The sequence below is a fragment of the Phalacrocorax aristotelis genome, chromosome Z, assembly GCF_949628215.1.
Source record: "Phalacrocorax aristotelis chromosome Z, bGulAri2.1, whole genome shotgun sequence".
In the NCBI taxonomy this organism is placed as follows: Eukaryota; Metazoa; Chordata; class Aves; order Suliformes; family Phalacrocoracidae; genus Phalacrocorax; species Phalacrocorax aristotelis.
Window position 1 is genome coordinate 47,223,107 of NC_134311.1, and position 24,643 is coordinate 47,247,749.

The 24,643-nt window shown below is 39.5% G+C and overlaps 1 protein-coding gene across 15 annotated transcripts in view; it reads left to right on the plus strand.

Annotated features, from left to right (window-relative positions):
* The window catches only part of ZDHHC21 (zDHHC palmitoyltransferase 21), a 49,725-nt gene that overhangs the window by 242 nt on the left and 24,840 nt on the right, over positions 1-24,643 (plus strand). For 6 of the 15 annotated variants that reach the window (XM_075078953.1, XM_075078962.1, XM_075078955.1 and 3 more), the window contains exons 2-7: positions 1,874-2,035; positions 3,018-3,114; positions 6,401-6,605; positions 7,395-7,493; positions 10,218-10,329; positions 11,882-12,020. In XM_075078953.1, the coding sequence (XP_074935054.1) occupies positions 6,452-6,605; positions 7,395-7,493; positions 10,218-10,329; positions 11,882-12,020 (504 nt within the window). In that variant the 5' untranslated portion in view covers positions 1,874-2,035; positions 3,018-3,114; positions 6,401-6,451. Of the gene's footprint in view, positions 1-55; positions 191-1,829; positions 2,036-2,826; positions 2,921-3,017; positions 3,115-6,400; positions 6,606-7,394; positions 7,494-8,782; positions 8,907-10,217; positions 10,330-11,881; positions 12,021-24,643 lie in introns of those variants that run through there. The other 9 variants (XM_075078954.1, XM_075078952.1, XM_075078958.1 and 6 more) reach the window with 6 other exon arrangements.

Below are 24,643 nucleotides of genomic sequence, written 5' to 3' on the forward strand. Positions count from 1 at the left end.
TTCCGCCTCGTGCCGCCGGTGGGGAGGGGGGGCGGAAGCCGTGAGGGGCGTCCCGGCGGATCGGAGGGACGGAGGCGGCCGCCCATCGGGGCGTGTGTGGCCGGGTGCCGGGAGGCTGGCGGCTAGCGGCTTTCCCCGGGGTGACTTGGGGGGCTCCATATCACCAGGCTCGGGCGGCAGCTTTGCCTGGGTGAGATCTGCATTACGAGGCTTGGGTCTCTGGTTCACCTGTGTAACTCCAGCTTCAGGAATGCTCTTTTCTGTATAGAGAGCTGGGGGAGGGATATCCTTGAGAGAAACTCAGCCTTTAGGTGTATCTCCGTATCTACGAAATAAATACTGTTGTCATTTTCATGATGCTCCACAGTGCTGCTTTTTTTGCTAAACGATGAGGAGGGCATTTGCTGCTTTTGAGGTGGCAATGGATGAGGAGCGTGGCTTTTGGTGGCTGTGTGCTGTGGCAGCACACCACAAGGAAACAGAATGCCCTCTGACCTTTCTCAGTTTCACACTTTCATTTTCCAGCTCCAGTACGTAGTAAAATGAAATTGTAGATCTTCATTGCCTTCGTGCTGAGGATCCAAACCTGCTTCTATAATGTATATTATCTGTTCAGAAGTGGAAGTTTGGTCAGCAGCGGGTGAAGATAGTTTTCAAGAGACATATGATCAGTGAGGATATAGTGTATACACATTAATATCAAGCCACATCCAAGGCCAAGCCCGTGTGGCATCTTTCATAAATGCAGTAGATGTTTACAGGTATGCTTGCAAGATCCCATCTGTAAGAAAGAATTGGGTGGGAACGTCTTGCATGCCTTAACCAGCCTGTTAGCAGCCACCTAGCAACGGTGGAGGGACAAGATCTCTACTGACAACCATCCATTGTATAAACATGTGCAATGATAGGTACGTGGGGTTTTGTCACAGCACAAATATGCTGCTGCTTGTATTAACTGGTTATTCACATACTAGTTTTGTTAAACAGAAGAGCTGCAGGAGGCAGAGTGGTAATTCTGTTCTGACAATAATATCATATAAGTCACTTCTTTCAAATGTAGTTGGAAATAGTCTAGTTGTTTGGTTCAAGTCCACTTATTTTTTTTTCCTGGTGAAGTGTATTTTTAGCTTTATTTCAGTAATTTTTGGCAGTAATTATTGAGATTTCACGAAAGTCACAGATGTGAAACCACAGCTGGATCCACAAATTGACAGCAGCTGTTGATTGTTATGGCCTTGGCTTGGCTATCACAAATACTGTAGCAGATATATCTCTCATGTTTCTACTCTCTGTTCCTTTTTCTGTCTGAATTGTTTAGAATACAGCCTTTTTAGAAAGTGGTGTTTTTCTTACTCTAGAATTGTGTTTTATAAAGCATTGTAGTGTTCAGTTTGCATGGGGTCTTAAAATTATCTTTCACAGTGAACAATACTGCGAATTGTTGATCGGTGTCATTCTGGACTTGTTTAAGCAGTTGTGAAAAAAGTTCTAGAAGTCAGATTTCACAAATTTTACTTTTCTTACCTAAGTAGAAATCCAGGGCTAAAGTGAGGCAGAATGTGTAGGATCTTGGTTTCTAGTTATGTATTGATGCAACAGCCATAAACATGGAAGGAGTAGGATGTCACCAGAGCTACTTGTCATACTTCTTAGGATGAGAAATTGAGTAGTGGTCATATTGGGTTTATTTATAAAACAGTTTTTAAAGTATGTTTTGGGACAGTCGTGATGTAAAATTATATACTTTTTTTTGAAGTTTACCTATTAAAGCAATCTTTATTTCATGTTAACATTTCTGGTTAATGAAAAGCTTTCTTGTTTCTTGGAAGTCACTTTCTGCCTGCCTGACCCATTCTGTGGTCTCATTATTCAGAGGACATCACATCAGAAGTTATATTGGAGAAGAAGTTATACTGAACTGGGCAGAAAGAAAAGGGTTAGGGAAAAACGCTGTCCAGGCATCCCACAGTAAAAGTACTTTTTGGAAAGGCAAGAACAATTCTTGATCATGTAGGAAAGACTCAGTCATGTTTTGGTAAGTCTGAAGCTTTTCACAGCCACAGGTACTCTTTGCTTTCAAATGCTTTGTGTTTGAGATGTTTATTTAGAAAAAATGGCTATAAATTAGGGTAAGAGGGAAGAAAACCATAAAACCTCCAATATTAGTGTTATATATTTATCCAAAATTATTTAGTTGGAAAATTTTTAGGCATTGCATGTATGAATACTGAGTGTATATGGATATAAATCACTTAATTGTTTGTTTTAAACTTATTTGTTGTAAACCTGCTCATAGACATTTTCCCCCTACGTATTGTAGTTCTTGTCAGAAATGATGCATCCTAAAGAATAGTCATTTGAGATCTGTCTTTCTTTACTTTGACATTGTATTTGAAAGAGTAAATACAGGATTTTTAAAAAAAGTACGTTTAAGAAAAGAAGACTGTAAATTCACCTGTCTGTGAGTTTAATTGGAACCTCTTACTTTCTGCCTAATCATCAGAATATGCATGTGTTAGGCTTTCTTTATTCCCTCTTCCTACCCTTACCTATTTATATATGGTCCATAAACCAAGAGGGAGAGGGGCAAAAGCTCACTTGGCTGGAGGAAGTCAATATATTAACATTGCTTATGCAGTATTACTGACAAAAGTATAATGAAAAATATAGAACTTAATTTATCATTGTAATAGAGATGCAGGAAGTGTGTCATAATTTAAAGTAACTGAAATACACTGGCAGTAGTGCATTTTTATATAGACTGAATGCTCCTGTCTTTTAAAATCCATATTAAAATTGTGAAACGGCCTGAAACTGAAACTAAAGGAACGCCAGTTAGAATCAGCATGTCAGTTCAGACATGAGAGACAAAGGATCTGGATGTCTCTGAGCAGGATGAGAGGAAGCTCTGCTCACTGAGGTGAGGTGTGAAGAACGGAAGGTAACCTATTATATGCTGCCTTTCAAACCAGTGATGCCGATTGTTTGAGTACCATACTCTCTTCTGTCTCTTTCAGAAAAGATACAGAAGGTGATGATGAGAAATCTCCCTTTCTTGAGAATGGGGTCTTTTTTTGCATAGTTCCAACTTAACTGTGGAACTTGCTATCAAAGGTATGTTGTTGTGGGGGGGAAGATGGTGGGGCTGTTGTGTTTTGTTTTGGTAGGTTTTGGTTTGTTTTTTTGATTATAAAAGTGAATAATATCATGCAGGCAGAAGTTAGACATTGAGTTATAAAAACTTGGGATATATTTCCATTACAGGCATTCTTACTGTTTTCTTCAGGATTTCTCTCATTGCTTATTGCTCATATATTCTACCTAGTAGGTCAAGTGTTTCAGTACTTACATCTCTGTTTTGTTTGTTGAGCTGTTATTTCCCCTTCTGAAGGAAGTGCTGTGAAGTCATGGAATTTGCTGTTCTGGTAAGATGGAAAACAGATGGATTACTCAGCGGTCAGCAGTGTTTCTAGCTGCCTCTAGTTTTTTTGGCCTCTGTGTTTCTGTCAGTCTGCATGACCTCCCCTTTGTAAATCTGTGCCGACCCCATCCAGTCCCCTTCTTGTTCTTCCTGTGTTTGGAAATGGTTTCCAGGATTATTTGCTCCACCTTCCCAGGGATCAGGGTGGGGCTAACAGGCCTGGATCCTCCTCCTTGCCCTTGAAAACAGGGTTGACACTTGCTTTCTTGAGTCCTCTGGAACCTCACCCATCAGCTTAAAACTTTCAAACATAGAGAGTGGCCTCTCAATGACAGGGCCAGTTCTCTCAGCGCTCATGGTAGCATCTTGTCAAGTCCCATGGAAATGTTATGTACAGTCTGTTTGAAGGTTTTGTAATCTAATCCTCCCTCAGTCAGAGTTAAGTCTTTCTTCCTCCAGACTTTCCCACTTGTCTCAGGGGCCTGGGATTCCAGAAAGCAGGTCTTACCTTTAAAGAGCAAGGTAAAGAAGGTACTTTGACCCTTTTGTATACTTTCACCAGGTACCCTGCCCCGTTCAGCAGCAGGCCCACACTTCCCTTAGCCTCCTTTACACTGTTTGTGTACCTGTACCAGGCTTCCTTTTCACCTTCATATATCTCACCAGACTCTACTCCAGGTGGACTTTGGCTTTCCTAACCCCACCCCAGTACACTCAAGAGGTGTTTCTTTGTCAAGTGTGTGCACACACTTGATGTGGTCCCACGTCACCTCTGTTTTGTTGATGATAAGATCTCTGTTGTCCACATCACCCTGCATCCTTTGCTTGCAAACCCTGGCCACCGTTTCCTCACTCAATTGTAGGTCACCACCTTCGTCTCTCATCGTTCCTAGTCTAAGCCTTCCCTTAGCAGCTTGACTAGCCTGTTGGCAAAGATGCTTTTACCCCACATAGTGTCAGGTGGATGCTGCCCCTGTTCTGCATACTTCTTGAACCTCCTAGGAGGTCCTATGGATGTAAAAGATGAGTGACAGCTTTTGACACAAGCTGCATGACTACTTGTTGGTCCGTAGGATTTGCCTACTCCTCTTCAAATCCTTCCCCTTTACCAGCAGGATGAAGGAGACACCACCTGATCCCCAGATCCTGGCCCTCATACTCCAAATCATGTAGTTATGCTTGATAATGCTCCCAGTCTCCCCATGCCATATCTGTGGCGTCCATGTGGAAGAGCAGTTGCAGGTAATAGCCTAAGGGCAAGACTACTACCCGCCTCAGTAATAGCCTATCCATGGTATCCAGGACCCAAGCCCCTGTCAGGCAGCAAACCTTGCCAGGTGACAGGTTGGGCTGGCAGAGGTGCCTCTGTCCCTGCAGCAGGGAGTTGCCCACCACTGTTCTTGCCCCGTCCTGCCTGTACTGCCACAGGACTTGGGCACAGCCAGTTTGGAAGCTTCGCTGGACAGAGCTCCCTGTCTTTGCTGCCAGGGCTCAAAACTTGCTCTGTAGATCGGAGCTGTAAGCGGAGCAGAACCATCCTCCTGGTGCTGGAGCTTGCAAGCTTCCAGGCTTTGCCAGACTTGCCATCTCCATGCCCAGCCTGACAAGTTAAGGCTTTGCCTGCTTCTCCTCTGTGCAGTGGGAGTTCCTGTAGCTCTAGGGTCTTGGACGGGGTCTGGTCCATCACCTTTTGAGCATCCCTGATGTGCTGTTTGCTCGCCTCCTCCCACAGCTTCTCTGCTTGATGAGACAGATCCTCTATCAGTGCATGGTTAAAAGGATATAAAATGTTTTTTAGTTCCAAACCTGCTGGTTGCCAAAGCTAACTTACAACAGAGGCCTGTGAATAACTGGCAAATTCAGGAGTATAATACTGGATTTATATGTCTAGTGGCTGTACATATGTGTGTAGTATATTAATACTGTGTATGCAGCAGACTATGTTGCATGCATGCTACATATAGTAAAATTTAAAAAGTATAGTAAATATAGGCCTAAGTAGTTTTTATGATTAACATGATTGTAAAAAGTTTTAAGGGCACAGTAGCTCCCTGAAGCCCAGAAATCAGGGAAGCTAATGGGTAGAAGAGTAGTTTGGGCTTTTTGTGTGTGTTTAAATATTCAGATATGTATATGAAGGCAGCCTGACAAAAAAGTAACAGTAGTAATCCTTCCCTTGAACATTCTGCTGAATAGTGCTTACAGCTTCGTGCTGTGTTTTCATGAAAATCAGTTTCTCAAGGACTGAAGGTCATACTGTAGGACTTGGTGGGGTTTCTTCAGTGTAAAACAAAAAGAACCAGCACATTAAATTATCAGAATGGAAACCTTGATGTTTTAAGTGTGATTAATAGTGAGAAAACTTACTGTTGTATGGTAACTCTTAATGATCCACATGAAAGATGTTAGGGTAGTGTGGTTCCTTTCTCTGTTGGTTTGCTATAAATGCCATGAAGAAGGCTTTTTAAGCAGGGAAATATGACAGATTCCTAGGGAAGCTTGTGACTATTTTATCATACAAGCTTTTAAAAAATAGTCTTGAAATATAGTTGGGAGACACTGATAGGTAGGTGGGATGAATCCTTGTATAACATAAATCATTGTACAAATCATTGTATTTCTTACTTGCTTTGCAACGTTTTTATTTTGATGGGAAAATTCTTTTTTTTAATGTTTATGTCCTTTGCTTGCTGACAGTTGCTTGCTTTACCTGTTACTTAATAGTTTTCCCAGCTACTTGTTTTACTTGCATCCTGATGATAAATGTTACTTTTTAGCGAGATATAACTAGTAAATGGAATCATAAAATATTTCTCTTCCTGGTACTTGAACTGTGTGTGTGAAGTGTCCATAAGTTTTCATTAGTTCCTTAGATCAACAGCTAACAGGATGGGGGGGTATTCCTATTTGAATGTATGTGGAACCATGTAGGTTGCATGACACTAGTTAACTTACTCTTTTTTTTATTTATCTGTCTAGGATAATTATTTTTCCCCTGGGTTGTGACAGATTATCACCTGTTTGTGTTCAATGGGACGACGAATCCACTTTGTGGTTGACCCTCAGGGTTGGTGCTGCATGGGCTTGATTATCTTTGTCTGGCTGTATAATACAATCTGCATTCCAAAAGTCATCCTTTTTCCTCATTATGAAGAGGGACATATTTCACTTGTAGCAATTTTGTGTAAGTCAATTTAACTTAGCCCTTTTTTCTACTAGTACAAATAGTATCTTTGGACAGTAGCTAACATATATGAGAAAGGTCAGAAAATAAAGAATAAGTTGAAGGATAAAGATAGAAGATAAGAGTACTGGGATGCGTCCTACATTTTTGTGTTCTGAGAAGTCGAGGCACTTCATTTCAAAGGTATTATGGTAACACTTGTTTGTGTGGGGGCTGGGGAAAAGCATTAGTATGGCTTTCAGATCCTGTAGCTACAACTTGTTGACAGAATTTCTGGCCCACAACTCCTAGTGCTTGTCAGAATTTGGGGTGGTAGTACTGATGGTTGACAAACTGAGTTTTGTTAGTTTTGTCATATGTCCCTGGATGGGTCAGCTAATATGAGCTATCCTAATAGGTTTTGCTGGGAAAAAGTGTTGAATTGTAATTGGAACCAACTTCAGAGTGAAGATGGACTATTGGGAATGTCCTTTCCCAGAGAGGCTTTGAGTTGTAGAATGGTTGGTGCTTATTTGATAAGACAGTGGAGGAACTTCTTCAATACAGTAGTAAGGTCATAGTGGCATCCCGCTGGTGCTATCCAAACGGTGTTCACTGCTACCTTCTCCTCTCCTTTTTTAAGACTGGGGATTACTAAATATTGTAGACTGTGTAGGACCAAAAATATATCTGGAATTGAATAGAAGGCTGAGTAATTTCCAGCTCGGTGCTGGAGCATCTGTATTTTTGATGCAGTGTATGTTTTGTACACCTGAAAAAGACTAACAAATGCTTATTTATTTTTTTCAGGTTATTACTTCTGCTCGTTGTTTTGTATAGTTTCATTACTAAGAGCCTCAGTAGCTGATCCAGGAAAGCTACCTGAAAACCCAAAGATACCAATCACAGGTACATTAAGTTGTTTCTGTATAGTTGAATAAAAGTTATTTTCATGTCCTCAAAATAATTAGGAATCAATTTGATTTTGAGAGATCTGATGGAAACCATAAGCTGTCTCTGCTGAAGCCTATATTGTTAATGAAATTAAAACCGGTGTGTCACTGTTTTTAACTGGTAAATTTCTAGCACTTTCCCTTGTGTAGACTCAAAATTTCTCTTTCAAAACTTGTATACCATCAGAAGTTTAGTAGAAGTTATGTAGAAATTTCTGATACGAAATTTTTCCATGGGAGGAATTTTTTTACATTCTAGGCTTTCAAACATACTTACATGTACTTCCAACATGATAATATTCAACAAAAATGTTTAGAGGTGGTTAGTCATTATAATTCTACAGCTTTTTTCTATGTAAATTTATTATATGTTGAAAGTGGTGGTAGAAGGTACTCTTTATGCTGGATTTTACCTGTGTATTTTTTACACTTTTTAAAGTGGCTTACATTTGTTGGGCTGTTAACCAAACAAATGTGATGCTAATTACGTTGCATTGCTATAGGGTAGCAACTTCACATATGAGAATTACCTTCTGTGCTTGTGAATTTATCTCACAATTCCTGTATGGTATCTGATGCTCCAGAAATTGGAGGAAATTTGAAACCTTAATAATCCTCCACAGAGAAAGCCAATATTTTTATGAACTGTTTGATGCTATTTAGGTGCTTGTCTAATGCATAGAGCTTTTACATAGCAGTTTGGAATGGAGTAGGGCTACTAAACAGCATGAGATCTGTCACGTTAACAGAAAATACCTTTTGAATGTAGAAAATATATCAAATGTGGTGAGGGGTGAATATTTCAGTCTTGTCTTGCAACCTGGTGGATGCCAGGAGTAACATGTTGTTCTCTCTTTCTGATGTTAGTGAGAGTCTAGGGTGGTGTGTTTGGAAACAAGATCTGTTTAGCCTCAGCACTGAAGTTATGCTGTGCACAAACTGGGCAGCAGATAGTAGGAAGGGATGAATCACCCTGGCATGCAGATATGAAACAATGATTGTAGACAGTCTCATGTCAGTGTTGTTTCTGCTCCTGGTAACTGAGCCTTATGACTCAGTAAAACCAAAGGTGGCTCAGACTTGGGTTCTGCAGTCACAGTTTTTGCTGCAGGAAGAACAACATGGATTCTGCAACCTGAGCTGGAGAATGGAGACGCTCATTACAGACTGAATGTTCATTTACCTGCAAAACACTAGGACCAGTACAAGTTCCTTTTGTGCACAAATGTTTCTTTCTCTTTTAAGGGACCCCTTTGAATAGCTCTCCAGCTTCTTCGTGCTCCATTCATTTCACATGGCAGTGATACTTCACAGATGCTTCTGAAGATGAAACACTTAGGCTTGACTGTGACATTGATATTATGATTTGGTGTGTGCTCTATTGGGTTTTGTACTTTCTAACATAGCACTTCAGTTCTCTGGTATTCTTTAGGTTGACAGGAAGATACATTTTTGCGTGGTATAAATTGTATTAAAAAATGAGATTGGGGTATTTCTTAACTCTGCTGGTAGCTACCCTATTAGGGAGTGACACCGTTGTGACACTCAATTTATGGGAACAGACTGTAAATCAGTATCCATCTGGCATTATTACTAGTTTAATGATCTCAGATATTGGGCTTCTATATTTCCAGTGTCCAAATGTTATTTTGCAGCAAGAAAGACAAGATTAGAGCTGCCTTCACATGGCTCAGAAGAGCTAAATTTAACTTTTTTTTGTTTACATAGGGGCAATACTTTACTGTATAAAATTTCAGAATGCCCTACTGTAAAAACTAAGCTGGGATTTAAGAAATTTCTCTGCATCAAAAAAGTTCTATTTAGGTAGAAACAACCAGTCAAAGTATTTACAATTCCCGGTCACGCACCTATTTTCCTTAAAGACAGAAAATATTTGCTTTTGTTAATGGAAGTGTTACAGTGTCGGTGTGACTTGTGTCCCATGTGAAGATGAACTTTCTGAATATATCATTTGAATTCTCATTTTCAGAGGCTTCCTCTGATTTGGGTAGTGCAATTTGAGATAAATAATAGCTAAGCTGAGCAATAGTAGCTCCTGATAGTTTCAGCTACTCAGTATCCCTGGAGATCAGCTTAAAGAGTCTGTCATTGGGCATCCAAAAATAGTGTGTATTTTTAAATACAAGCCTGTCTGTTCTTAGGTTGCCTTATGTGTAAGATTGCATATTGTGAGATGCATATCTTAAAATGCTTTGAGACGGAAGATGCTCCTGAAGTCTTCATTGTATGTTTTTAGCTAACTAGCTTTGACAAATATAGAGTAGCAGTATTTCCTCAGGAGGTTTTGGAATGACAGGGAGATTGTACAATGGTTCTGTCTAGCAGATAGGTTTTTTCACAGTGGATGTGTAAGAAAATAATTGAATTATGGTCTTCCTTGTTCGAGTGACAGCTTTTGTGCTATAGTAATTAGTCCTTAGAAATATATAGCAGGAGAGAGGATTTTGGAGAAGAAAACTGGCACTGAGTGGCAGTAATATCTTCCAATCTCTTCCAGTTTAATTAAGGTGACAGTGGAAAAAAGTTTTGTATATGCTGCTTACCCTTCTCAGATCATAGTGAGAGTTTTTTTCTCTTTGAATCACTAGCATATCGATTTACCATGAGCGTGCTGTACTGAGTTTAAATCTCTCTAACATGTATTTACATTCTCACCTAGAACGAGAATATTGGGAATTATGTAACAAATGCAATATGATGAGACCAAAGCGTTCACACCATTGCAGTCGTTGTGGACACTGCGTGAGGAGGATGGATCACCATTGTCCATGGTAAGACCAGGACATTTGTTCTAACAATCTATTGTTGTTTTAGTCAGTCATTCAAAGTTCATGGTCTTGACTATTGCTCATTTGTCATATTTGTTTCCCAGTAGTGCTTAATCATTTAGGCATTTAGAGCAGGGAAAGAACAGCTTTGAGACTTTCTTATGTCTGCAAGTAAAACTGACAGTAAGAATTGTTGCAATGTAATGTTTTATCATTGTAAAATGCCACATAATTTCAGAAAATTCATGTTTCGTGTAAATAATTAGAATTTTTGCTCCTGAAACTGATCTCAACGTAATTAATTTGTACATTGCAGATTTATTTCATTTGTTGCAATATAGTTTCTGGTGCTGGAAACAATATTTTCTTTGAAGGAAATTAAACAATATTTATGATTCTTGGTTTGAAACAAAATTACAATTTCAGCGTAAGAGGGAATGCTCTTCATAATAAATAGATCATGGTTTCAGACAGGTTTTAATTTTCAGTTTACGGAATGGCTGTGCTGAATAGAAAATGTTATTGACTCATACCATGCCCCACTTGTCATATTCTCTCTAATTTTGTGTGAAATTACTTATTTTAGCGTTCTCTAACTAATTTCAGTCAAAATGAACTAAATGGCTAAAATTCTCTATTTAAACAGATTGTATCTTAAAATGAAAATAAACATTTCTGTCAGTAGTTCTGAGATACCATTTCCAGCAAGACAGCAACCATGGACTGCAGTGGACAGAGCTGACATTACGATCCTCCGACACTGATTTAGCCATTTTTCAAACTATCCTTTTTGTCAATCGCTACTTCAGAAAATAGTGCCAGTATAATGCTTTTGTCATTATGGCATAGCTTGGTACTGATGTCTGTGCCAATGCTTGTATGAAATTGCATCCTGACCACATTTTTTGCATCAGTGTAACTTCTGTGAAGCAGACTAGATGTAGATTTCAAAGGTTTTGAATCTTGTACTTACGATTTCTAGAATCCTTGTGATGCCTTTATTTGTTTATGCTGGAATATGCAGAAGGAGTTTCTCGGTAGAGATGGCTGTTCTGTCTTCTGTGTCTTAGGCACCTTCCTAAGTCATTCTTATCTGTCATTGGGGTACCCTGTGATCACATGTATTTCAAACCATTCATCTGCATTTCCAGAGTTTAGAGTCTATATGGTTTTCAACAAGTGAAATGTGTTAAGTAGCAGAAGATAATACTTACTACTGTGAAATTTTGCAGACTTCTAAAAAATAATTTTGTTACTTGACTGTTACTTAGAATTGTAGGAGTATCTTTGCTATATATGGAGAAACAGAGAAATGTGTCTCCTGTTCTAAGCAGTGATCTCATTAATGCAACCTACACTTTGACAGTGTAAAGAAACCACTCTTTACAGTAACTGCCATTGCTAACATACAAACCCCCACTTTGATTAAGAATTAGTTAGTAGTGCTTATGTTTGCTCCACAAATAATCGTAACTTCTCTTATTCACAATGTCATAACTGCAGTGTTGCATTCTTCATATCTCTGTCTTTATATATACACTTTGTTTCTCTGCAGGATTAATAATTGTGTTGGTGAAGACAATCATTGGCTGTTTTTACAGCTGTGTTTCTACACTCAGATCCTTAGTTCCTATACGCTGATACTTGATTTTTGCCATTACTACTACTTTTTGCCTCTGAAAAAAGAAAACTGGGTAAGAATCTGTTTTCTCTATGAAGTAAATAAATAGCTAGTACTGCAACGTAATTTATTTTGGTATCTAGTTAATGCACATTTCTGCTGGTTCAATTGTTGCTAGTGAAGAGAGTTCATCTAGATGTATGTTGTCAAGTGGGCAAACTGATTTGTGGTAAGTAACAAAATATTCTGAAAGGGTATATGATTTCTGTGTGTTAAAAACACAATGTTAGTTTTCTTAGAAATCTGGGACTGGAGGACAGAACCAGTTAGGTTCCTTTGGAAGTGATTAGTGAATACTGGGAAGAAGCAAGATAAATGCTTTAGGTGTATTCAAATTTCTTTTTACTTTCTCCAAAGTAAATTTATGCAGAGTATATATCTACCCTAAGTCCCTACTAAAAATGCTGATATTGCAAAAAAATGAGGAGGAAAAAAAAAAACCAAAACATACGATAGTTTTGAAAGGAGAAAAATGTACGTTGGTTTTGAAGCCATATTTTGCGTTGCTTTGAAAAGGTCATGAGCATTAAGGGAGGATTAAGTTCAGTTTGTTTTACTTCAATTCTATGCCATTATCATATTTCAGCATCTTGTCATCAGCAAAATGCAGTTAACACACAAAGAGAATGGACTTATGGATTGGAGTAGAGTAAAAAATCATGGAATTTCTTCCATTATGGAATTGAAGTTGTAAAGTCTCTGTGTCTGGTGCTCATTTATGTCTCTTATCTGTAATGCTCAGAATATTCAAGAGGTTTGCTTAAAAGTTGCTGAATGCTTGAAAGAGCTAGAACATCAAAGCTGATACTCTTTCTTTTGAAGAATATGTTATGAGATCTTGCATATAAAGAAACATAAAAACTTCTACCCAAAATCTGAAATGGACTTGTATTGATACTGCACTGTAACAAATAGATGTGCACTAAAGAGAAAAACCTAAACAAGTTTGAAACATACTCAAAATCAGATAACATTCCAGTGAAGACACTTAAGACCATCCCAGAAATTGGTAGTATACTTTAAATTTTGTTGAGATTTTTTTCCAAGTATTGAAATGCTGCAGACTTCTTTTTATTCTTTTTATTTTATTTTTATTCTTTTTATTTTACTCTCTGCTGGTGATGTGGCACCCATCTTTCAAGGCTGCTGGAGGCTGGCCTTTGGTTATGAGTAAGGCAAGTCCTGTTCTACATTTTGTTAAACAACTTGATTTTGTTATATTATTTTGTATCCTAAATGGTATAAAATAAGAATATTAAACTTCCTGAACAATTCTACTTCTGGAAAGAACGGGGCATAGCCTTCCAAGCTTCTAATTTGGACCCATATCAGTCTGCAGTGGATGTGATCACAGAATCACAGAATGGTAGGGGTTGGAAGGGACCTCTGGAGATCATCTTGTCCAACCCCCCTGCTTGAGCAGGTACGCCTAGAGCAAGGGGGCACAGGACTGCATCCAGGCGGGTTTTGAATGTCTCCAGGGAAGGAGACTCTACAACCTCCCTGGGCAGCCTGTTCCACTGCTCTGTCACCCTCACAGTAAGGAAGTTTTTTTAATGTTTAGGTGGAACTTCCTGTGTTCCAACTTGTGCCCATTGCCCCTTGTCATGTCATTGGGCACTATTGAGAAGAGTCTGGTCCCATTGTCCTGATACTTGCCCTTCAGATATTTGTAAGTGTTGGTAAGATCCCCCCTCAGTCTTCTCTTCTCCAGGCTGAACAAACCCAGGTCTGTCAGCCTTTCCTCATAAGGGAGATTGTCTGGCCCCCTAATCATCTTGGTAGTTCTCAGCTGGACTTGCTCAAGCAGTTCCCTGCCCTTCTTAAACTGCAGGGCCTAAAACTGGACACAGTACTCCCAAATGTGGTCTCACTAGGGTGGAATAGAGGGGGAAGATAACCTCTCTTGACCTGCTGGCCACACTTCTTTTAATGCACCCCAGGATACCGTTGGCCTTCTTGGCCACAAGGGCAGAGTGCTGGCTCACAGTCAACTTGCTGTACACCTGCACTTCCAAGTCCTTCTCAACAGAACCACTTTCCAGTAGTTCAGCCCCCAACCTATACTGGTGCATGGGGTTGTTCCTCCCCAGGTGCAGAACCCTACTCTTGCTCTTGTTGGATTTCATCAGGTTCCCCTTGACTCAGCTCTCCAGCCTGTCCAGGTCTTGTTGGATGGCAGCACAGCCTTCTGGTATATCAGCCACTCCTCCCAGCTTGGTATCATCAGCGAACTTGCTGAGGGTATGCTCTGTCCCTTTGTCCAGGTCATTGATGAGTATACTGAACAGGACTGGACCCAGCATAGACCCCTGGGGAACACCTCTAGTTACAGGCTTCCAATCAGACTCTGCCCCGTTGATCACAACCCTCTGAGCTCTGTTGCTGAGCCAGTTTTCAATCCACCTCACTGTCCACTCATCCAACCTACCCTTCCTTAGCTTGTCTGTGAGGAAGTATGGGAGACAGTGTTGGACGCCTTACTGAAGTCAGGATAGACAACTTCCACTGCTTTCCTTTCATCTATCCAGCCAGTCGCACCATCGTAGAAGGCTATCAGGTTATTCAAGCATAATCTTCCCTTGGTGAATTCATGTTGACTATTTCTGATAACCTTCTTTTCCTCTACATGCCTGGAGATGACCTCCAGGACGAGCTGCTCCATCACCTTTCAGGGGATGGAGGTGAGGCTGACTGGCCTATAGTTTCCCAGGTCCTCCTTGCCATTTTTGAAGATTGGAGTGACATTTCCTTTCCTCCAGTCCTTGGGCACCTCTCCTGTCCAAAGGTGATGGAGAGTGGCTTGGCAAGAACATCTGCCAGCTCCCTCAGAACTTTTGGGTTCATCCCATCAGGACCCATGGATTTGTGAGGATCCAGTTTGCATAGGTGATCTCTGACCCACTCCTCCTCAACCAAGGGGAAGTCCTCCTTTCTCCAGATTTTCTCTCTTGCCTCTGGGGGATGAGATGCCTGAGGGTCAGTCTTAGCAGTAAAGACTGAAGCTAAGAAGGCATTCAATAACTCTGCCTTCTTTGCATCCTGTCACCAGGGCACCCACCTAATTCATCAGCGGGCCCACAGTTTCCCCTGTCTTCCTTTTACTGCTGATGTATTTGAAGAAGCCCTTCTTGTTATCCTTGACATCCCTTGGCAGGTATAGTTCCAAGTGGGCCTGGCCTTCCTCATGGCACCTCTGCAAACCCTGACAACATTCCCATATTCCTCCCTAGTGGCCAGTCCCTTTTTCCACATGCTGTGAACCTCCCTCTTCCATTTCAGTTTCTCTAGAAGCTCTTTGCTCATCCCTGTGGGTCTCCTGGCTCCGTTTGACTTCTCCCTCCTAGGGATGCACTGATCTTGAGCTTGGAGGAAGTGGTACTTGAATACTGACCAGCTCTCTTGGACCCCCCTGCCTTCTAGAGCCCTAGCCCATGGGATTCCTCCTATCAGGTCTCTGAAGAGGCTAAAGTCAGCCCTCTTGAAGTCCAAGGCTGTAATTCTACTTGTTGCCCTGCTTCTACCACGCAGTGTCCTGAACTCCTACCATCTCATGGTCATTGCAGCCAAGGCTACCCCCAGCTCTCACATCCTCAACCACTCCTTCCTTGTTCGTTAGGATAAGGTCAAGCAGCACATCTCATCTCGTTGGCTCCTCCACCACCTGCATCAAAAAGTTGTCCTCGAGCTCTGTAGGAACCACCTGGATTATGTGTGCCTCACCATGTTGCTTTTCCAGCAAGTATCAGGGTGGTTGAAGTCCCCCATGAGAACCAGGGCCTGTGATTGAGAGGCTACTTCCAGTTGTCTGTAGAAGGCTTCATTGACTTCCTCTTCTTGATCAGGTGGCCTGTAGCAAACACCCACAACAGTGTCGCCCATATTTGCCTGCCCCTTAATTTTTACCCATAAGCTCTTGACTTGTTCTTCCTCCACCCCTAGGCAGAACTCGATGCATTCCAGTTGCTCCCTCACATAAAAAGCAGCTCCCCCATGTTGCCTTGCTGGTCTGTCTTTCCTGAAAAGCCTGTGGCCATCCATGACAGCATTCTAGTCATGTGAGCTATCCTACCACGTCTCTGTGACTGCAGTCAGATCATGGCCCTGTGACCACACACAGACCTCTAGTTCCTCCTATTTATTCCCCATGCTGTGTGCATTGGTATACAGGCATTTCAGAAAGGTGCTTCAGCACGCAGGTATCCCTGGAGGAGTGCACAAGCATTCACCGTAGCCATGCACACCCTTGAGGTGGGTGGTTACCTGATTGTCATCTTGTGAGGCAGCTAATACACCTTTGTCATTGCTCTAGTTGGCCTGGCTTATTTCCCCATCACAATGGCATTAGTATTGCCACTTTGGACCCCACCCCTGAGTCCCTCAGTTTAGAGCCCTCCTCACCAAGCTGGCTAGCCTGCTGCCAAAGACTCCCTTGCCCCTTCCATACAGGTGGATTCCATCCCTTCCTAACAGGCTATGGTTGCTGAGGAATGTCCCATTGCCATAAAAGCCAAAACCCTCACGTCAACATAATTTGCCCATTTCTAGTGATGTTCCTAGGAAAGTGTATGTGGAGATGATGTGTCAAAAGAGAGCTGAAAGTATAGGAGGACTGTACTCTCTGCATCATCCAGAGCTGATAAAAGTGTTATGTTCAAGTTGAGAGATAACAACTTGTTATTATATTGAATGTACCAAATTTGAGGAGTTTTACAAATCTCTCTTAAAATAAATTTTCTAAAGGAATTTTGTTTTTCAATTATTTTTCATCAATATGAATATTTCCATTTAAGTGGTTTAAGGGACTCTAGAAAATATGGAAAAGAGAAGAATTTGCTGTCTGCTTGGAGCATCTTTCCATAGACACTGCCCTGTAAACTGAGACAGCCCTGTAAAATGTGTCTTTTAAAATGGAGTACTCACATTTTTTACTGTGTTTCCAGTTGCATATGAGCTCTTTGTATTCACCTTGTTTTACAGGCATTGTGAGAATTGAGGGAGCTATTTTGATTTGTTGTACCTGTATTCAAGTTAAAAGTGCTGGGAAATTGCAGTCTTTCTGTATTAGTGAAGAAATCTGTCACCCAAGTAAAATTTCTTATGGATATGTTACATTTTAGGTTTTGGAAAGTTAATGTTTTTGAAAGGTAACTAAATGTAGACTTTACAAAGCTACTGGAACTAGAAGCAAACTTCTTTTTAATTTATAAACTAAGTTAACCAAGTATATTTCTGGACAGAGTAATCTTATACTTTCTGTATTCTGAAGGGTTTGCAGATTTCAAGCACAAAGGCTTCTCAATTTTACTGATCTGGATACTGGATTGGGTATTGCAGTGCTTCCAGGAGGAGTGTTATTTTCCAAAGACAAAACCTCTGTATGAAATTGGCAGTGCATCTGTAATAGTGTAATTTCATGGTAGAAATTTTCCTTTTTATTGTGAGAGTCCCTGGAACTTACTTTAAGAAATTACACTGTGTTCAGATAACAAACCCATGTTCTGTTTGTTAGCCTTGCTTTTTAAAAGCAGAATGGAAGGGGAACAAATTACTTGCTTGGAGATGGTCTGTGCAAGAGAGGAAAAGGGAAATCATGTTTACTTCAAACAGTTTACAACCTCTAAAGAGGTAGTAATAGCTATTAATAGTAACACTTCAAAAAATGAATATGTATAAAACTTGGTTCTTGATGGTTTACCTGGGTTAATTTCAAGACTTTTTGGAGCAAGGCCTACTTTCAATATCCACCCTTTAGAAGATGTGACAGGTTAGGAGGCAGAATACATATGCAATAATTATTTTAACCCAGTTCAATGTAGTTGCTCAAAAAGTGGATCAGGTTTCCATGTTTGCCTACCTAAATTTACACAGATTCATGGAAAAAACAGAGTACTTTGTTCTGTTTAGGTTTTTTTCTGTTTTAGCAGTGGGTTTTTTTGGTTTTATCAGTTTGCATACATGGGCATTTCAGTTCACACTCTTCCTTTTGAAAAATTGGATCTGTGTTATATTATATAACATTCTGTGCGCCAGAGAGATTAGTTTACACCATATAGAAAAACTTAGTAGACACAGCAGGTCTGGTCTGTTCAGACCTTTGTTAAGTCTAGTATTACACTGAATAGTATTTAGCTGTCTCAATTATTCAGCTGCAGGATTGGGGGGCACACACTGAAGTGCAGAAAACTCAGAATAATTTGTGTGGGTGTCTAGTCAGTATATCTGCCTGGAAGATGCCATCAGAACCCCATTAAGCTGATTTTTTAAAGTGTTGCTAAGGGTATGATGGCATATAACTTCGTGCCACAGAATACTTTGTAAGAATTATGTAATTTTAACATCAAATGAACAGGACCAGTGAAAAGGTTTGCTTACTACTAGTTAGTTTTTTTGGCAAACATCCAGCAAGATTCTTCTAGTCATTTTGTATCAATTAAAGGTGAAGTTCTGCAGCATTCCAGAGACCATAGTACCTTCATGGAAGCGCTATTCTGTGTCAAAAGTTTGGCTGTAACCAAAAGCTTACATTTCCTGAATTGACAGAGGCTAGTGTTTAGCATAGATTCAAAAAACTGGGTAATTTTTTCTAAACAGCCATCTGGAATTAGCTTACTTCCTGCTCATTAAAAATATGTGTGAATTTTTTGGCGGTGTGCCCTTCACCTTAATTTTTATTCTTTGGATATAAAATAGTATATAACACAGAAGCTGTAGAATTAAAATTGCTTTTAATGCTGTTGTGAAATAATTGTTTTATCACAGTACTGTTTAATGCATTATGAAAATATGATCACTGTATGCATGTTAGTACTTCCTTCTGAATGAAAACTTGTGGTCTTATTTTTAAAGGGTTAAGTAAGAAAAACCCAAACATTTTTGATTAAGTGTACTAAGGTAAGGGTGATAGCTTTAAAGCTAATGGAGGAAGCCATTTCAATAGAGATACAATCTTCCAGCTTCAGGTCTTATAGCAGAGAATTGCTTTCTGGTGTTCTTGGCTCTTGTAATTGATACACTGTCAGAAAAATGGATTGTGGTCATTGCTTCTGTTTGTCCAGCAGGAGGAGTACAATTACTGCTAGAAATGAAGGAAATGGTAATCAAATTGTCTATATGCGATCCTAGCAGAACAAAAATATGTAATTTGAATAGACCAGCACATGAGTTCCTGTGCTAGCTTTGGTGATTTTTAGAGGCTAAGACTGGAACGTCTTTAAGTTTGCATCTTCATTAAAAAACATCTAGGTCAGGATGTCTGTATCTTTTTGGAAGTATTCAGTCTTGTGGATAGTGAGATAAGAGTAAATACTGCTATTGTCATGACTACGTAGTTGTTGTCTACATGGCTGTGCTGGCACAGATTGTAGACACAGCTGGTGAAGTAGAAGCAAAAATAAATGCTTTGGCAGCATATTTTACCTGATTCATAGAAGGGTTTTAATCTCTTCAGCAAAAGACGTTTTGCTGATATATTCTGTTTGCTAGAAATTTTGTTAGAATTACTGTCATAGCAAAAACACTGACATATAAAAACCTAAACTCCTTTGCTCTCATTTAGTTTTATTTTGTTCCCAATTCTGCAGCTATCCATTGTATATTATGAAAATATTGTTACTTAACTAATTTTTAAACTGTTTTGAGCTCTATTGGTAGAGTGGGGAGGAAGCATTATGGCAGTATCAGCCTGCTCTGTCTGTGACTCAGCTTTCCCAGTTTCAAATAAAAAGTGTTGGGAAATATTCATTAGACTTTGTGAGAAGATTTACAGCAATATTTATTTCAATATTATGTATTAACTAATATTTATTAAAAACTGGAAATTTATATATTCCAAAGTCCATTTATATTGTAAAGACACTCTAAGGGAAACCTTTTCCCTTACGGTCATGAAATGAGCTACAGGATGTGACAGTTTTTAAAAAACTGAAAATACATCAAAATTTTCTTTCTCAGTGTTCTACAAAACCAACCTAATCCTGCTGTCCTCCTGTGTAAATATAAGGACAGTATATGAATATTAAGCTTAGAAAGTAAATACATAGTCTGCAGAGAAAAGGTTGGAATGACTGAGAGGATAGCATTTTGTTAAAACTAAATATTTTCGAAGTGTCATTTTTATGTGAAGATTGTTTAGCCTTTTCTTAAAATCTGTTCTAGTCTAAAATTATTTCAGGATTATTACTTTGGATTGAACTCTGCGCAGACAATCATTTTGGGAATCAGAATGCTATTCACATTTTCATTTTAAACCAAATCAGTTGTGAATCAGAAAATTACTCATTTAGTACACCAGAAATAGTCCTGAATCAAAAACAGCTTTACATAAACATCAGTTATTATTAATAATAAATAGCTCTACAAAAGGGCTTATTAGAATGCAGCTAGTGTTCTGTGAATTATTTAATTATTTTTCTTCTTTTTTCTTTTTTCCTTAACATAAGTGAATATTCTCCCTTGTATCTCTCCCTCCTCTTTTTTTCCTGCAAAACCTGCAGTCTGTTTTTTTTTGTTTTGCCTTTTCAATCTGACAGCCTGGCTTTGTTCTGTATTCTACACTGTTTTTGTCATAGCCAAGTTGATAGACTGACTTCATCACCAGACTGGGACAGATATCCCAGGCACTTGCAACTGAGAATAGACAAGCAGGTTAGCATGTGTTACATGGGGTATCCCTTTCCCAAGAGAAAGATGAAGTATCTTAAAATATTTTGTTAGTATATTAATTTCTGTGTATATCGTATTTCAGTAAAGAATCAAGATTAATGAATCTGTATGAAGATTGTTCTTTATATCTTCTGGAACAGATAAAATAGTCCTGGGCTGGTCCTGCTGAAAGCTTTGTCCTCTGCACAGTGTATGCTGATTTTAAAGGAATACTGTAAACCCTTGAAAATAATAACCCAAAACTGCAAATAGCAGGGACCTGTTAAATGCTTTCATTTTCATTGTTTTTTGTTGTTGTTAGGGTAAAAAGAAGGTTGACTCTGGAAACAGTGGTCATATCATTGATTATGATCTTGAGCTGGACCCATCATTAGAGAATCACAGAACGGTAGGGGTTGGAAGGGACCTCTGGAGATCATCTTGTCCAACCCCCCTGCTTGAGCAGGTACGCCTAGAGCAAGGGGGCACAGGACTGCATCCAGGCGGGTTTTGAATGTCTCCAGGGAAGGAGACTCTACAACCTCCCTGGGCAGCCTGTTCCACTGCTCTGTCACCCTCACAGTAAGGAAGTTTTTTTAATGTTTAGGTGGAACTTCCTGTGTTCCAACTTGTGCCCATTGCCCCTTGTCATGTCATTGGGCACTATTGAGAAGAGTCTGGTCCCATTGTCCTGATACTTGCCCTTCAGATATTTGTAAGTGTTGGTAAGATCCCCCCTCAGTCTTCTCTTCTCCAGGCTGAACAAACCCAGGTCTGTCAGCCTTTCCTCATAAGGGAGATTGTCTGGCCCCCTAATCATCTTGGTAGTTCTCAGCTGGACTTGCTCAAGCAGTTCCCTGCCCTTCTTAAACTGCAGGGCCCAAAACATTGTTCGTGACCTCTCTCCTGTGTGATAGCATAAAGCTATACTAGCTGTTTTCCTAGTCAATGGTAGCATTCATCTGTAACAGTTGATGGTCACAAATGAAGGCATGGCATGTGTTCTGCCATGGAGTTGAGAAAATCTCATGTGAATCTGTTACGGAGACTGGATTTCTGTGGAGTGTTTTGGTACTGCCTGTTAAGATAAAGATGCCAGATCTCATGATTTGTAATCCATTCCTCAGCATAATCCTACAGACCTACACTTTGTTTCTTATTTTGTGACAAGTTTCTATTGTACACATTTCTGTTCATTCTTATAAGTAGCCAAGAATCCTTGCCATTTGAGTGGGTGGATAGAAGTAGTGGCTAAAGGGAACTTAAAAACCTTTAGAACAGCCAACAGCCTGGGGGGAGGGCACATCTGAGCAGTGTAGGAAACGCTAAGTAGAAAGACAAGGGCAGCAACCCATGTGAACTAAGGTTTTGACAGAGCAGCCCTCACACTGTCAAAACTGTGCATTTAATATCTCTGCCAAGGCCACATTATGTCAGCCTGGCCCAATGTGAAAAAAGGCTGCTATGGGACAAAACCTTATTGTGCCATGAGCGAGTCATGCATTGGAGATGTTAGCTTATGTGTGCTTATGCTTTGTGGATCAGTGTGTGTAGTTCTTTCTTTTAGCACAGACAGTGTGATTTTGGGGGTGGGGGTGGGGGGGTGGGGAGACAGGCTGTCTCAGTACTCGCACTGTATTGAGATCAGTGAGTCCTAAATGCTGTTTGAACAAGAGGATCAGTTGAAGTACATTGAAAGAGGGATTGATTAATTATTGACTAGTCTTGGGGGTTTGATTTATCATAGTTTTTATTTGTTTTCTTAGCTGGAAAAAATTTTTGTCAGTTCTGAGAAGAGATAACAAAAGCATATTGGGTTGAGCTTTTATGTAAAGCAGCAACATCCTAAATGTATTATTATTATTGTTGTTGTTGTTATTGTTACTATTGTTATTACTGTGATTTAAATGGATTTTTAAAATGCTCTTTTTTTCTATTTTCATGGAGTCACATGTTTCTGTTTCAATGTAGAATTGTGAAAATAGCTCTGTTATTAAGGTCTGATTACCAAAAGACTGTATTCATGCATATGCTTTGGTTTTCTATAGAAAATAGAAAAACCTGTTTGTACAGGTTGCCAGGTATTGATCTCCCAGTCACTCGTGCCTCAGAGACTTTGGTTCTCCCAGGGTTGTGTAATGACTGGAAAAAACATTGGTGATGTCACCTCTTCTCACTATTAATTCAGCAACCCCTCATTTTTTGCAGTAGATGCTTTCATCTTTTAGGAAGGAAGGAAGGAAAGACAGAGTAGTATAGCTTGGCCTTCACTTTAGTATGAAAGGTCTTTCTTTTTCTGTACTTAGAGTTTTAACATGGGTTAGAAGGGCCAAATGCAAAATGCAACGTGCCTTCTTTATGCTGGGATTTTCTGTTATCATGTGCTGAGTGATGTCTCTTTTTGCTTGCTGAAGATGATGCACAAGAGAAGGAACTCTTTAATTACAGTGTTGGGGGGATGCTAACAGCTGTGTTGTAAACTTTTGTCTAGTGGGGGAGTGTGATGCTAGATCCAGAATATGACTTCATTGTTGGCACCCTTACATTTCACTGTTTTCTGTCGAGTCTGAATACGTTAATACACTTCTGGTATAATAAAACAACATACCTATGAAGATATGAAGAGAAAGTATTTTACAGCTAGTAGAACTTGTGTCTTACTGTGCTTTTCTTTAAAGCTTTGATGGGCTGCTGGAAAGGAGAATGAAGATTAGTATGAATTTGAGTTGATTTAACTTTGAACAAACTCATTAATTGAGTAAGAGTTAAAAAAAAAAAAAAGGAAATGAAGCATATATTTTCTACAGCAGCAAGAAAGGCCAATACTAACAAGAGCTGGCTTACCAGTTCAGAAGAGGCTGGTGGGGTTTGCTTTTAATTTTAGCTGGTTAACTAGTGATTTCTACTTATTCATTAAATATTGACTTTCTTCACAGCTTTAGCCAGTGTAAACCTTTTTCTTGGGTTTATATTTTGAATCTTTGTGGAAATAATTTAAATCTAAAATCAGACTTTTTTGCTAAATATAATTTGCTGTAACTATTCTCTGTTGAATTAAAACCCAGCATTGCTGCATCTAAGGATTCCTCTTCCTTAAGTTCTACTGGTTGAATGTAAAGAAGGGAAGTTCAAAAGCAGCGGTTTTGTTTTGGTTTGGTTTTTCTCATGCAGTTCACTTTTATGTTCTGGTTGTAATTTAAAGTTTACTTGAAAGGTTTTAATAGTTTCCTGCTGTGATCTAGCTTTTCTAAGTGGAAAAACAGATGTGTACATTCAAAAGAAATCCTTGAGAAAATAATCGTAACTTATAAATAAGAGAATGGGTGTGTTAACTCATTATCAAAGGGTAGGATGGGGTGTGAACTTGCAGTACATCTACAGTAACTGCCATGTACAAGTGTTTTCCTGTGATAAAAATAAGGTGGTTTATCCTTTGAAAAAAATCTATAAAACTCTCTTACACTTTTCATATTTTCTCCTGGGTGACAGGCAGCTTTCCAGAGTAGCTGATACAGTAAATTAATATTCTCCTGTACCCTGAGGCAACTTGGTTGTGCACTGATATCCAAAGTTATAACAATCTACTTAAGGCCAAAATTTAAAACATGAAAATAAGTTTAGATTGGATAATTGACAGCATTACAGTGAGACCAATCCAATACAGATACTTGGATTTTGTAGCTACCATCTTCAAGAGTCAAGCTAGGAATGTTGCTATTTTTATTACAGAAGAAGTGATGTTAAAATGAAATTTGCTGTGGCTGGGAGCCAAGATACAGGAGTCATAAATCAGACTGTTTAACAGAATGGTTTTCTTATGTTTTGGTGCTTGTGTGTAGCATTCTGCCACAGTTTGAGATGGACGATTCAGGAATGACCCATTTGATCTCGATCTATTCCCACGCCTTAGATGCCCTAATGAGGTTTTTTAACAGTCTGGCAAAAAACCACCCAACTGTTTACATATGAAAATAAAAGCTTATTGGTTTATAA